At 55.5% G+C, this 12,668-nt stretch overlaps 1 protein-coding gene across 2 annotated transcripts in view; it reads left to right on the top strand.

The window, feature by feature from the left end:
* The first annotated feature begins 457 nt into the window (after positions 1 to 457).
* AP2A1 (adaptor related protein complex 2 subunit alpha 1) overlaps positions 458 to 12,668 on the top strand; it is a 32,228-nt gene continuing 20,017 nt past the window's right edge. For both annotated transcript variants that reach the window (XM_070401533.1, XM_070401532.1), the window contains exons 1-3: positions 458 to 664; positions 11,669 to 11,737; positions 11,853 to 11,995. In XM_070401533.1, the coding sequence (XP_070257634.1) occupies positions 598 to 664; positions 11,669 to 11,737; positions 11,853 to 11,995 (279 nt within the window). In that variant the 5' untranslated portion in view covers positions 458 to 597. The remainder of the gene's footprint in view (positions 665 to 11,668; positions 11,738 to 11,852; positions 11,996 to 12,668) is intronic.

Below are 12,668 nucleotides of genomic sequence, written 5' to 3'. Positions count from 1 at the left end.
CCGCCCATATAACCGCCCACTCGGGGGCGGGACTAGGACGGGCACGGCGAATCCGCGATGCCTGCGGGGGCGATCTCCTCGCCCATTGGCCTCAGCCGACGCAAGTCTCACCTCCTCGAGCCCGCTCCCCCGCCTTCCTTCACGTCAATCCCTCGCTTACGGGAGAGCGTCCTGATCCAATCACTGCCGGACCCGGCCGCGCGGAGGGGGCGGTCCCACCGTACGTAATCGAACTCCGCCCGTCTCTTGGGCAACGCCTCCTCCCAAACGGAAATAGCGGGGCGCAGGACCAATCGCAGCGGCGTGCCTTTGTCCTGAGGCCAATGAGCGAGGGAGCGAGGGAGAGCCCGCGTGTGAGCGGCAGTAACCTGAGCCAATGGGCGGTGAAGTCTCAGGCGGCCGAGGAGAGGGGAGGGGCTGGGGGCGGTGCTGCGGCCTTCCAGCCCGCCCGCCCGCCCGCCAGCCCGTCCTCCCCCCCGCGGCGGCCGGCTCCGCTCGTTGGCGTTGCCTGGGGTCCTTTTCCTCCCGGTCCCGCCTGCTTGCCCCCGCTGCGCCGTGCCCAGCCGGGCCAGGCCTGGAGCCGACACCACCGCCATCATGCCGGCCGTATCCAAGGGCGATGGGATGCGGGGGCTCGCGGTGTTCATCTCCGACATCCGGAACTGTGAGCGTGCGGCCGGGGGGACCCTGGAGGCGGGGAGCGATGAATTGCGGGGTTGGGGGTTACCTTGCCTGCGGGGTAGAAAACCATGGCGGTCGTGGAGAGAGAGGGTAGATAGGGCCCCGGGGGAACTTCAAGGTGGGGGAGTGAAGGGGCTTAGGGTGCCTCTTGAGGTGACTACACGGGGTGGTTAAGAGACGCCCAAGAGGGTCTTAAAGGTGAGGAGGTTAGTAAGGTTCCGAGGATGGGGGCATAGAGGTGTCCCCGGGAATGATGGGCTTGGGGGTCCTATTAGACTGGGATCCCTGATGCAGATAGAAAGGGAAGGTGGTGCATGGGTGTGTGTCGGGGGTACCCCGTGGAGCGATCGAGTCGGGGGGAGGGAGGCCAGAAGGGACTGGGAGGATGTAAAACCCTGGAAGCCCAATGGGGCCGTGCTCGAGGGCCTGGGTGAGAGGGTGTCATAGAGGGAAGGGGCTAGATAGGTCACCAAGGCTCTTGGCCAGGGCACAGAGAGCGCCCGGGAGGGACAGAGAGTCCTAGGGGCTTGGGGAGGAGAGATGGGAAAGGGGAGGACTGAAGCGGGACCCTGGGGCCGGGTCGAGGGGCTCCAGGATGGAGGCTTGCTCAGGAGGATGGAGGGCAGGGGAGAAGGGGCTTGGAGGGTTACTGAGGGGAAAGGAGGGACTCAGAGGGCACCCAGGGGAGACATTGCCCGTGGAGAGGCTTGGGAGAGGACCCACGACAGGGAGCTGTGGGCCTGGGAAGGAGAGGACACTGTCAGGTGCGGGCCCAGGGGATGTTCCAGAAAGCGGAGAGAGCCAGGGGGCCTTAGGGATTTGTGGGGAAGAGGTCTGAAGAGCTGGGGGGCGGGGGGGGGGGGGGGTGTGAGGGGCACCTGGGCTTAGGATTCAGGGAGGCGGACAGTCTGGAATCTGGAGCCTGACCACGGCAATATGGGGACAGCCGTCACCAGCAGGAAGGACTGTCGCGGTGATGGGAGGCCTGGTGCCAGGTCAGCTCCCAACTCCTCGAAGCAGGTGTTGGTGCTTGGAGCTGTCGGGAGCTTCCCGGACTCTATCCGAGTGGCCTGGGGGCCGGCCAGACCTGGGTTCGAGGGCTGTCACCGCCCAGCCGGGTGACCTTGAGTGAGGGACCTCACTTCTGTTTCCTTATCTGCCAGGAGGGATATGGCTGTCCCCACTTTGCTGATGAGAGTGTTGTGATGATGTATGTAGACGGGGCCTTTCCCGCATTCCAGGCACGAGACAGGTCTTTGGCTGTTGTTCTTGTTTTGCTGGGTCTGGAGCAGTGGCCCCTCTTAGGTGCCCAGGGATTGGTTTAGGGTTTAGTAGGTATGGAAGGGTCTAGGATGCGTTAGATCTGGTGAAAAGGAGGGGTGGGAACTGTTGGCATCAGGTGGAGGAGAGATGTTGTGGTTGTTATGAAAAGGGGGGGAGCTATGAGGGGGCCAGCTGTTAGAAGCAGGTGTGCCCTGCCCTAGCCGGCTTGGCTCAGTGGATAGAGGGTGGGCCTGTGGACTGAAGGGCCCCAGGATCGATTCCGGCCAAGGGCACATGCCTGGGTTGCGGGCTCCATCCCCAGTAGGGGGTATGCAGGAGGCAGCCGATCAGTGATTCTCATCATTGATGTTTCTATCTTTCTCTCCTTCTCCCTTCGTCTCTGAAATCAATAAAGAAATATATTTTTTTTAAAAAGAAGCAAGTGTGCCTGCAATGCCTCTGATACCTACTAGCCATGTGACCCTTGGCAAGTCACTTAACCTCTCTGATGCTCAGTTTTCTTGTCTGCAAACCCAGGCATAACAGCATCTTACCTTTGAAGGTTCATTCATTCAATTGACAAGTACCTTTGATCACTGGTGTGCCAGACTGTTCCAGGGACTGGGCCTACAGCATGAGCAAAAATCCCCGCCTTCGGGGGCACCATGGCAGGAGGGAGATAGAAAATAAACACAGATAACTGGCAATAAATGACACAGTGTCACACTGTGAAGAAAAATAAGGAAGGGGGGACCAGGAGGAGAGGGAGCTCTGTGAAGGCCTCACCGAGATGGCTCCCTGAAGTCATCTGAGTGGAGACTGAGGGAGTGAGCTCTGGATTTTGGAGGAAAGAGGGGTCCAGGCAAGGGAAGCGTGCATTCAAAGGTCCTGAGGTTGCGCACGCTCAGTGTGTGTTCACTTCAGCCTGCGGGGGCCTGTGTGGCGGGAGCCGAGGGTGGGAGCTGAGGGCAGAGAGGGGACAGGAATGTGTAGGGCTTTGTGGGTCAGTGAGCACTTTGGCCTTTCTCTGAGTGAAACGAAAGCGGCGGCAGGTTTTGAGCACAGGAGGGACATGAGCTGATGGATATTTTATTTATAAGAATTCCTTTTAAAAATATATAGTTTTATTGATTTCAGAGAGGAAGGGAGAGATAGACACATCAGTGATGAGAGAGAATCATGGATCAGCTGCCTCCTGCACGCCCCACACTGGGGATCGAGCCCACAACCCAGGCATGTGCCCAGACCAGGAATCAACCGTGACCTCCTGGGTCATAGGTCGACACTCAACCACTGAGCCACGTCGGCCGGGCCTATTGATGTTTTAAAGTCATTCCTTTGGCCTCCGTGGAGAGCACAGACTGGAGGAGGTGCGCGTGGAAGCAGGGAAAGAACTAAGGGGCTGTTGCAGGCGTCCAGGTGCGAGATGGTGTTGGCTTGACTGGGGTGAGAAGGAAATGCGGGGAAATAGTTAGGTCTGGGATCAGTTGTGAAGGATTTGCAAAGGGATTGAATGAATCATGGTGGTGGAGCAGGAAAGAGAAACCAGGCCAGTGTCACTGCAGGACCTGAGAGGGAAGCCAGAGGACAAAGGGGAGGTCCAACTTGGGGGGCCCTGGAGGTGATTTCACCAAATGCATTGGGGCTTCCTCTTGTCCTTCCTTTTCTCAAATATGTGTTGAGTGGCTGGTGTGTTTCAAGCCTTATCATGGGTGCTGGGGACATTGGTGAGTAGGACAGACTTGTCTGTGCCCCTGTTAAGGAGACAGGTACTGTCCCCAAAATGCAGCTGTTCTTGTCACACACACAAATAAGCTGTATACAGATGTTTATAGCAGCGTCATTATTGTGAATATTCCAAAAAGTGGAAATTAGCAACCCACTTGTCCATGGACAGATGATAAACAAATGTTCCGCCCACCGCCCATGCAATGGAATATTATTTAGCCGTTAAAAAGGATGACGTACTGATAGGTGCTACAACATGGGTGCACCTTCTAAGTGAAAGAAGCCATATACACAGAAGTGTAGGATCCCATGTATGTGAAATGTCCAGAACAGTCAAGCCCATAGAGACAGAAAGCAGATTAGTGGTTGCCTGGGGCTGAGGATCGTGGAATGTGGAGCGACTGCTAATGAGTACAGGATTTCCTTTTGGGGTGAGGAAAACGTTCTGGAATTGGATGGTGCTGATGGTTGCATAACATTGTGGATACGCGAAAGACCACTGAATTGCACACTTTAAAAGTGGTGAGCTTCCCTAGCCGGCTTGGTTCAGTGGCTAGAGCATCAGCCTGCGGACCGAGGGGCCCAGGGTTCAGTTCCAGTCAAGGGCACATGCCCGGGTTGCAGGCTTGATCCCCAGTAGGGGGCATGCAGGAGGCAGCCGATCAATGATTCTCTCTCTCCCTCTCCCTTCCTCTCTGAAATCAATAAAAATACATTAAAAAATAAAATAAAGCGGTGACCTTTAGGGTATGTGAATTATATCTTAATTTTTCCACTTTTAATCCACAACCGAGGATACATGTTTCTTCTTTTAAAGTTGATTTTAGAGAGGGAAAAAGGGAGAGAGAGAGAGAAACATCAACCCATGCCTCTTGTATTCATCCTGACCACGGATTGAACCCTCAACCTTTTGGTGTCCGGAACAGTGCTCCAACTAACCGAGCCACCTGGCCAGGGCTATATCTTAATTTTTTAAGCGGAAAACTATTGTACCTGTCCTAGGTCTCGTGAGGGAGAGGGCCTCAAAGTTGAGGGAATGGGGGCTGTTACCTTGCTCAGACTGTGCAGCAGTTAGGCAGGCCCAGGGAAGTGGAGAACTGGGAAGGCATAGGGCCAGCAAGTGCAAAGGTCCTGGGTCCCAGTCGAGACTCTGAGCTAAGCCTAGGATCTGGGGAGTGGGGCAGAGAGCTCGGCCTGAGAGCACTGGAGGGTTTCAAGCAGGAGGGAGGGAAGAGAAGGGATGAGGGAAGAAGTACTGCTCAGCAATGAGCAGGTGAGGAGGGCGAGGAGGCAGAGACATCACGGGAAGATCTGAAGAGCACAGTGCAGTTCAGAGAGGAGATCTGGAAGGAGATGAAGGGCAGGCTCAGCGGAGGGCCAGGAAGGGCAAATTCTGCCGATAAGAGAGGTTGAAGCTGGGTGCAGCCTGAGGGTGTGGTCCCGGCCTGACAGCAGGGAGGAGAGGGGGGACTTATCTGCCTGGAGCTCCCGAGGGCAGGGGCTGGGCTGCCACCTCTCCAGTCCCTCCAACCCTGAGGCGAGCTTTTGAGGGCGTGAATGGGGGGAAGGGTGCTAAGCAACCCATTAGGGCGCATCCCACTCCACACTGTGGCCCATTCCGTCTGTGACATCTCCCCCAGCCCTTGAGCACGGGCCCTGGTCTGATCCTTCCCTGGATCCCCAGTCTGCCCACGGCAGGAGCTGGCCCACCGGAGTCCTCAGGAGATATTTGCCCATTGACTGACTGAATGAATGAATGAATGAATGAACAAATGAACTGACCTTTACTGAGCACTGATTGAGTGCCAGACACTGTTCTTGGTGATGGGACTACAGCAGGGAACTAAAGCCCCTCTGGGTGGGGTTCACATTCTACGGGGGAGATGGACCAATACACAAGTAAATATATAGTATCCAGGTGTTCACACAGGTGGCGTGGGTGTTGGAGGGAAATGGAGCAGGGAAGGGGGGTGTGGGAACAAGCTTAGGGATGGTGCTTTTATATAGTCTGGTCAGAGAGCCTCTTGCTGAAAAGGTGATGTTTGGAGCAAAGAATGAAATGTAGTGGGTGAATGGAATTCTGGGCAGAGGGAACCGCTTGTGCCAAGGCCCTGAGGCAGGACTGTGCTTGAAGTGAAGCTGGAGGAGGCTGGGGGACAGGGTGGGAGATTGGTCAGAAGTGGGTGCGCGCGGCCTGGGGGCCATAGTCTGGACTTAGCTTTTTTTTTTTTTTTTTAAATATATTTTATTGATTTTTTACAGAGAGGAAGGGAGATGGATAGAGAGTCAGAAACCTCGATGAGAGAGAAACATCAATCAGCTGCCTCCTGCACACCCCCCACTGGGGATGTGCCCTCAACCAAGGTACATGCCCCCAACCGGAATCGAACCTGGGACCCTTCAGTCCGCAGGCCGACGCTCCATCCACTGAGCCAAACCGGTTTTGGCTTCTGGACTTAGCTTTTACTGAGGACAATTGTAGCCAGGAGAGATTTGGAGGGGAGAAAGGACAGGATTTGACTCAGATTTTTACAGACTCCCTCTGGCCACTGTGCAGAGAACAGAAAGAATGAGTCCTACTTTGGTGGTTCTCCAGTGTTAGCATACCATCCCCTTCCACCCTCCCCCTCCCCCCCGTCCCCCCAATACACACACAGTCAAATTCAGTAACTCCCAGGACTGCTCCCCACCCTGTGGATCCCCCAGGAGTGGAGCAGCCACACCTCCCTGCCGTGGGGGACCTGGTGTGATCTGTTGAGGGTTCGCAGATCGGCATGTGCACCCTAATGTGAGTTAGGCGTGTGCACCCTAATGTTAGGCGGCAGCTCAGGCAGGGCCTGCAGCTGCCTTCCAGCTGGGGACTGACAGGGTGTGACTTGGTTGCTCAAGGAGAATTTTTTCTCCCTAAGGGATGGTGATGACTGTGATCACATGAGCGCAGTCTAACCCAGCGCTAACCCAGTAAAACAAACCAGTGAAATGAATTTTTATACATTTTATTTATCCCAGCGTGTGCAAAACATTATGTGAATGTGCAATCGATAGTTTTTAAATGGTTAATGAGACAGTTTATGTTCCTTTCTCAATTCAAAGGCTGCATTTTCATTGGAAATACTTGCTCTTGATTAAGAATTCATAAAATGTAGCCCTGCTGGTGTGGCTCAGAGGTTGACCTATGAACCAGGAGGTCACGGTTCAAATCCCGGTCAGGGCACATGCCCGGGTTGCAGGTTCCATCCCCCAGTAGGGGGTGTACAGGAGGCAGCCGATCACTGGTTCTCTCTGATCATTGATGATTCTATCTCTCCCTCTCCCTGAAATCAATAAAACCATTTTTTTAAAAAAAGTTCATAAAACTGATTCATGGGGTACTCAAGTTCCAAACATACGTTTGCAGTAACTGAATTGAGGATTGGTTTTTCAATTTACATTTATTAAGAGTAAATAAGATTAGGAATTCAATCCCTCAGTCACACTGGCCGTATTTCCAGCACATGTGGCCAGTGGCTCCCGCGTTGGACAGCACAGGTCAGCGTGCTCTGAGCCGGATGGTGGTCCAGAGTCAAGTCAGGAAGCATCATTTCCCAGAATCCTCTCTGAGGACGCAGCGCTGCTTGGACTTGTGTGGGAGGCCCATCAGGGCAGGATTGTACGGATGGAACGTTGTTACCTTGTGAACAGTAGTTGTCGAGCTGGCTGTGGACACGTGCAGTGAAAGGGACGGTGACCTCAGTACAAGTGCTTTGGTTCCCTCCAGCGTAGAGTCAGGGCTTGTTAGGATGCTTTTGGTGGCAGCGATAGACCTGCCCCCAGGCCTTTTTGGCTTAAACCCTCACCGGCTTTATCTCCCGTAACCAGAGCCTCAAGTAGGACATATCCTCAGCACAGTCAGCAGTTTCCTGCTCTGGTCTGTGGCAAGAGGGTGGTCTTTCCCCACCCACATGTCCCTGACAGCCATCGCTACAGGCAGAAGGGGACCTGCACCCTCCCATTGCTCCCCAGTCCCCTCAGAGCACCCAGGAGGGGCCGGCTGGTCTGGCCGCGCCCTCTGTGCCAGCCTACAGGCCGTGGCACAGGCCGGTCCTCCTGCCCAGAGCACACTTGCCCTATTTCTACCTGGTCCATTCCTCACCGGAGGATATTTTTCCCATTGATTTTTAGAGAGAGTGAAAGGGAGGGAGAAGGAGAGAGAAAGAAACATTGATGTGAGACACACATCAATTGGTTGCATCCCACAAGGGCCCTGACTGGGGGGGTGGGGGGGGAGCAAATCTGCAGCCCAGGTACGTGCCTTTGACAGAGATTCAAATCCGAGACCCTAGTGCATGAGCTGACACTACCACTGAGCTGCACAGGCCAGGGCTTGCCTCATCTTTTGATCCTCAAATCCCAGGAGCTGCTTCCAGCCGCCCAGCCCCGTTGTGCTGGCCTGTGTCACAGCCCTCAGAATTGCCCGTCAGCCTCCTTTGCATCCGGGGTCTCTAAGCACAGGCTGCTGTCGCTTATCCCTGAGCCTCACCCAGGAAATGTTTGAAGATAAAGGAAACCCTTTTCTTCTTATTTATTTTTAAAATATATTTTATTGATTTTTTTACAGAGAGGAAGGGAGAGGGATAGAGAGTTAGAAACATCGATGAGAGAGAAACATCGATCAGCTGCCTCCTGCACACACCCCACTGGGGATGTGCCTGCAATCAAGGTACAAGCCCTTGACCGGAATCAAACCTGGGACCCTTCAGTCCGTAGGCCGACGCTCTATCCACTGAGCCAAACCGGCCAGGGCAGGGAAACCCTTTTATTTTATTTTTTTAATATATTTTATTGGTTTCCTACAGAGAGGAAGGGAGAGGGACAGAGAGTTAGAAACATCGACGAGAGAGAAACATCGATCAGCTGCCTTCCCGCACACCTCCCACTGGGGATGTGCCCACAACCAAGGTACATGCCCTTGACCGGAATCAAACCCGGGACCCTTCAGTTCACAGGCCGACGCTCTATCCACTGAGCCAAACCGGCTACGGCAGGAGAACCCTTTTAAATGCTTGCATGCCTCCTGTGATGGTGAGCTCATCCCCTTGTTGCTGATTGGTCCTGGATGTTAGAAAGCCTTTGCTTCCATTAGCCCATTCTGTCACCCCTGCCTGCAGCCCCTTTACCCAGGGGGCACCCCCTTCGCCGCACTCATGCGCTGTCTCTGGGCACCGGGCTGTTTCTTGCCTCTGACCTTTGCAGAGGCTGCGCACATGGCTGATGCTCGCCCTCCAGGGCTGCGGCCCCTGCTCTTTGGAGACCCGATGCTCTTTTCCTCTGTGAATTCTTTTTAGTAAAGTATACAGTATGCGGAAAACAGTACCAAATAGCTGTGGATACTTTAAAGACTAAAGAAAACACACACATATGCATATTCTTTACATGGTCTTTAAGGTATCCATATCTGTTTGATATTGCCTTCTGTATGATTGAATACATTCCTACAAAAATATTTTCATATGTAATTTTAATATGTAAATATTTTGTATACACATGTACATGTGTGGAAATAGATCTACCGAAAAAGCCCACAGATCATAAGTGACCAGCTTGGCGAATTTTCCCTGGTTGAACACAGCCATGTAACCAGCCCCCAATGCAGACCCCGCATCCCAGCCTGGCTCCCCACACCCTCTCGTGCACTCTCCCAGCCCTCTCTGCTCCCAGGGATGGCCACCGCTGGGCCATCCAACACCATACGTTCGCTTTGCGTGCTTCTTGAAGCTTTTAATAGAGGTGTAAGTGAAGGCCAGAGAGGTCGCTAGCCTCGAAAATTTAATTGCCGTTCAAATATCCGTCTATCTGTGGTCAAGTTTACTCAGCTACTTGGTGATATGACATCCATTTATGAGAGATTGTTTCTCCTGGTCCCTACAGAATAGTTTTAAAGCAGCAGGGGAAGCAGTTGCGGTCATTCTCAGGGTAGGAGTAGCACAGCATGCGAAGTAACTTTGAGGGGCTGGCGTGGGCCCTTGTTTGTTTGTTTGTTTTAATATATTTTATTGATTTTTTTACAGAGAGGAAGGGAGAGAGATAGAAACATCGATGAGAGAGAAACATCCATCAGCTGCCTCCTGCACATCTCCCACTGGGGATGTGCCCGCAACCAAGGTACATGCCCTTGACCGGAATCGAACCTGGGACCTTTCAGTCCGCAGGTCGAGGCTCTATCCACTGAGCCAAACCGGTTTCGGCTGGCGTGGGCCCTTGGTGGTCACTGCCCCCCCCTGCCCCCGGAGGGAGGCGCTGTCCTATCCTCGGTCCACCCCCGAGCAGGTACTCCGGGCGGAGTTCTGGGCGCCCCGGCTGGTGAACTGCTCCTGAACCCTCCTCATCTTTCACAGCCTTCCTCAAATGTCCTCACCTCCGCAGCCTCCGCCAGGGCCAGGCGCTGCCCGCAGCCTCCATCCCCGCACATCTCACCCGGGAGTGGGGAGGAAGCCCCCTGCCTGCGCCCACCAGGCCAGGAGTCCCTGAAATGGATCAGAAGTACCGGGTCCAACGGGGTCCTGGGTGCCCAGTGTAGCCCCACGCAGGCCGGGACCCCAGGGCCTCAGGAAACGTGTAATTAATAAATGAAGGATCAGGTGGCCTCTGGGGCCACAAAGGCCAGTTCAGACTCAGCATTGAAGGGCTGGCCCTTTACCTCCCGCGTCCCAGAGACCTCCCACCCTCACCCGCGGGCTCCGCTCCTTCCTCAGGCGGGAGGAGTCACCCCGCACTTCCCAGGGCCCTTATTCACGTCTTCATGCCTTTTCTGAGCTCAGCACTCAGGGAGCCCCTGGAACATGGAGTTGCTACCCAAAGTGGCAGATGCTGACCCTGTTTTCAACCAGCTTCTGGTCGGGTCTGGGGGAGAGGTGGACCCAGACACCCATGACATGTACCCCCCCAGGGAGGTGACCGGGCTGTGTGGGAGCCCAGGGGGGCCCTGGGACAGTGCTGAGCCACACCTGTGGCGGTTACAACTTCTCCCAGTGGCCACTTAAAAAAAAAAAAAAGGTAGAAAGAGCCCAGCTGGTGTGGCTCAGTGGTTGAGCATCGACCTATGAACCAGGAGGTCAGAGTTCAATTCCTGGTCAGGGCACATGCCCGGGTTGCTGGCTTGATCCCCAGTGGGGCGTGCAAGAGGCAGCTGATCAGTGAGTCTCTCTCATCATTGATTGATGTTTCTGTCTCTCCCTCTCCTTTCCTCTCTGAAATCAATACAAATATAAAAAAAGGGAAAAGTCATTTTAATAATATATTCATGATACCCAATATACCCCAAATACTGTCATTTCAACATGGAATCAATCTTTTAAAATGTTTATGAGATGGTTTGCTACCCCCTCCCCCACTGTCTGGCGTGGCCCGGCCGCTTACAGCCGCCTCCGTTTGGAACAGCTACGCCTCCGGTGCGCGCGAGTCACCTGGCTAATGGCTGCAGGGAGCAGCTCGGCACCCAGGGGTCTGGCCCTGGCCTGCTGACTGGGTCGCAGTGAGACCTTCATTGAATTGGGAAGCTGGGGGAGGACCAGGTTTTCAGGAGACGCTGAGTAGGGATGTGTAGGAGTGAGGATCCTGAGGGACAGCTAGAAGCCAGCCGGGCCATTCATTCATTCATTCATTCCTTTATCACGTTTTTGCCAGGCCAGTGCTGGGGCTGTGCAGGGGTAAGCAGAGCCGTGGGTGGGGACAGCTCTCAGGGAGAGGATAGTCAGGGGCTGCGGTGAGAAGGGGGAGTCGGGGGTGGCCCTGAAGTGTGCGCCGGGCGCCTGCTCTGTGTTGGAGCCACCAATGAGCCTTAGCGATCACTTCCCTGAAGCTCCCAGCTGGAGAGGGGGCCCCGGCCTGTCCTCTGCCTGAGGGCCCGAGGCCCAGCATGGAGAGTTTGCCCTCCAGCTCCGAGGGCCCTTGCCAAGGAAAGTGGGGCAGGTGGCTCCGCTCCAGGACCCTCACCCCCAGCCGTCCCTTCCCTCCCCAGGTAAGAGCAAGGAGGCGGAGATTAAGAGAATCAACAAGGAACTGGCCAATATCCGCTCCAAGTTCAAAGGTAGGTGGGGGTCTGGACTCCTGGGTCTGAGAGAGGAGGGGGCTGGGACTCCTGGGACTTGCAGGTGTGTTCCTTCCTCATTCTTGCCTCCCCTTTCCTCCTTCCTCGGCCTCAGGGGACAAAGCTTTGGATGGCTACAGTAAGAAAAAATATGTCTGTAAACTGCTCTTCATCTTCCTGCTTGGCCATGACATTGACTTCGGGCATATGGAAGCCGTGAACCTGCTTAGCTCCAACAAGTACACAGAGAAGCAGATAGTGAGTCTGGGGAGGACGGGCTTGGGGCCTGGACCCCTGGGTCTGAGGGAGGAGGGGCCGTTGGCCTGGACCCCTGGGTCTGAGGGAGGAGGGGCTGGGGGCCTGGACCCCTGGGTCTGAGGGAGGAGGGGCTGGGGGCCTGGACCCCTGGGTCTGAGGGAGGAGGGGCTGGGGGCCTGAACTCCTGGGTCTGAGGGAGGAGGGACTGGGGGCCTGGACCCCTGGGTCTGAGGGAGGAGGGGCTGGGGGCCTGAACTCCTGGGTCTGAGGGAGGAGGGACTGGGGGCCTGGACCCCTGGGTCTGAGGGAGGAGGGGCTGGGGGCCTGGACTCCTGGGTCTGAGGGAGGAGGGACTGGGGGCCTGGACCCCTGGGTCTGAGGGAGGAGGGGCTGGGGGCCTGGACCCCTGGGTCTGAGGGAGGAGGGGCTGGGGGCCTGAACTCCTGGGTCTGAGGGAGGAGGGACTGGGGGCCTGGACCCCTGGGTCTGAGGGAGGAGGGGCTGGGGGCCTGGACTCCTGGGTCTGAGGGAGGAGGGGCTGGGGGCCTGGACCCCTGGGTCTGAGGGAGGAGGGGCTGGGGGCCTGGACTCTTGTGTCTGAGGGAGGAGGGGTGTGGCCCTGGACTCCTGGGTCAGAAGGAGAAGGGATGGGAGCCTGCACTTCTGGGTCTAA

Source organism: Myotis yumanensis, unplaced genomic scaffold (assembly GCF_028538775.1).
Source record: "Myotis yumanensis isolate MYYU_CA2020_CCGP unplaced genomic scaffold, mMyoYum1.0.hap1 SCAF_23, whole genome shotgun sequence".
Taxonomy (NCBI): domain Eukaryota; kingdom Metazoa; phylum Chordata; class Mammalia; order Chiroptera; family Vespertilionidae; genus Myotis; species Myotis yumanensis.
Note: the sequence above shows the minus strand (reverse complement) of the source record. Positions and strands in the feature narration are given on the sequence as shown.